The 1,571-nt window shown below is 48.7% G+C and overlaps 1 protein-coding gene across 1 annotated transcript; it reads right to left on the bottom strand.

Annotated features, from left to right (window-relative positions):
* Positions 1 to 74: 74 nt before the first annotated feature.
* Positions 75 to 1,554, bottom strand: LOC119343101 (anthocyanidin reductase ((2S)-flavan-3-ol-forming)-like). The gene is made up of 3 exons (XM_037614275.1): positions 703 to 1,554; positions 426 to 585; positions 75 to 322 (listed from the first exon to the last, which is right to left on the bottom strand). The coding sequence occupies exons 1-3, from the start codon at positions 946 to 948 to the stop codon at positions 90 to 92; spliced, it is 639 nt and encodes a 212-aa protein (XP_037470172.1). The 5' UTR covers positions 949 to 1,554; the 3' UTR covers positions 75 to 89.
* Between the last annotated feature and the right edge of the window lie 17 nt (positions 1,555 to 1,571).

Below are 1,571 nucleotides of genomic sequence, written 5' to 3'. Positions count from 1 at the left end.
AAAAAAAAAAACACATGGATATATCGTTAAAGCCCGCGATAAGAAACAATATATCCGTGTGTGTGTGTCTCGTGGAAGGCAACTCATCATCATAGTCTGATATACCGTTCAGGTTTCACGATGTATTGTGGGTACTTCTCCACCAGGAGACGGGCGAGCTGGGGGATGGTGGTGTTGTGGCTGCAGCAGATGTACCTCCCCGATGATGGCTCGTTCTCGGCGAGGAACACCTCGGCGCGGCAGAGGTCGTCCACGTGGATTATCGCCACAGAGTCCGTGACCGACTGCAGGCCTTTCAGGATATCCAGCTGTGCCTCGTCACCTGCAAAAGATATATATATATATATATAGACACCAGACAGTTTTTCTAGTTGGTCGTTAACAGAGATATAATAAAATGATACTAGTAGAAGAGAAATGCTCACCAGACAACAAGGAGAGGATAGCGGGGACGCTGGTTTTGGCCTGCGAGACCGGCGCTGCGCCCAGGGTGAACGCGGGCAGCACGGTCACTAGGCTGATGCCGCTCTCCTCCGCGAACTTGCTCGCCGCCTCTTCCAGAAGCACCTTCGACACCGCGTAGTCCTGCAGCAGCGCGACCACCGTCATGGTCAGGGCATGGTGTCGTGTTCCACCACGTGGTTGTGTCAGACCAACCGCACATGTGTGTGTGTGTGTGTGTGTGTGTGTGTGTGTTTGTACCCATGTCGCTGGCTTCTCGGCTCGCAGGTACTGCACATCGGACCAGGAGCTCTCGTCCACCACGTTGTGCCCATCGTCTTCCAGTGGCTTCCGGAACACGGCAGCAGCATCCGAGGACGTTAGGATCACGCGCTTCACCGTCCCCGATTTTGCACATGACCTCATCACGTTCAGGGTCCCTTCGACGCCGGCCTGGATCAGGTCTCTCTGCCGCCGTCGATCAACGTACGTTGCGTCCCAGAACATACAGTAAGATTATTAGATTCAGCATCCCCAAATGATAATTTAAGCTGCTTCTTGGTGAAGCTTAAAAATGTTAAAGACTCCCCTAAAGATAATTGAAAGGGAAAAAAGAGATACTCGTCGCCATCCAGCTTGTTTAGAGAACATACTGATAAAATTTCCTTCTGAAATAATTTGCTACGCTTGTGTTTTTCTCAAATACTGGGCAGGGCTACAGAAAGAAAGTGACAAGCAGATTATATTGGATGGAGCAGATCTTCTCCAGGTGACAACACTGACAACACACAGAGGAAAATCACTGCCGCTGGGACTTTGAAGATCAAGGATGACGGAGGATCATCTTCTTAAGCTCCGCAGTGGCACCCTTTCAAGTGATGATGCTTGCTGTGCTGTCTTCCCGAAGATGTTACCTGTTAGTTTGTCAAAGTGGAGTACTTGTTGCTAGTTTGTGCGTCTCAACCGGTACAAAAACTAGACTCTTTTGTGATGTGGCGGTAGCTGATAAACATCTAGGTGGCGTTTTCATTTTAGATTGTTTCAGGCTTTGTGTGTAAAACTCTTGAGTGTGAATGTTAGCAAAAACTTAATTTCTATTTGTTTTTCAGTTTCTAAGACTTGTGTTCCGT

This window comes from Triticum dicoccoides, unplaced genomic scaffold (assembly GCF_002162155.2).
Source record: "Triticum dicoccoides isolate Atlit2015 ecotype Zavitan unplaced genomic scaffold, WEW_v2.0 scaffold115698, whole genome shotgun sequence".
In the NCBI taxonomy this organism is placed as follows: domain Eukaryota; kingdom Viridiplantae; phylum Streptophyta; class Magnoliopsida; order Poales; family Poaceae; genus Triticum; species Triticum dicoccoides.
Note: the sequence above shows the minus strand (reverse complement) of the source record. Positions and strands in the feature narration are given on the sequence as shown.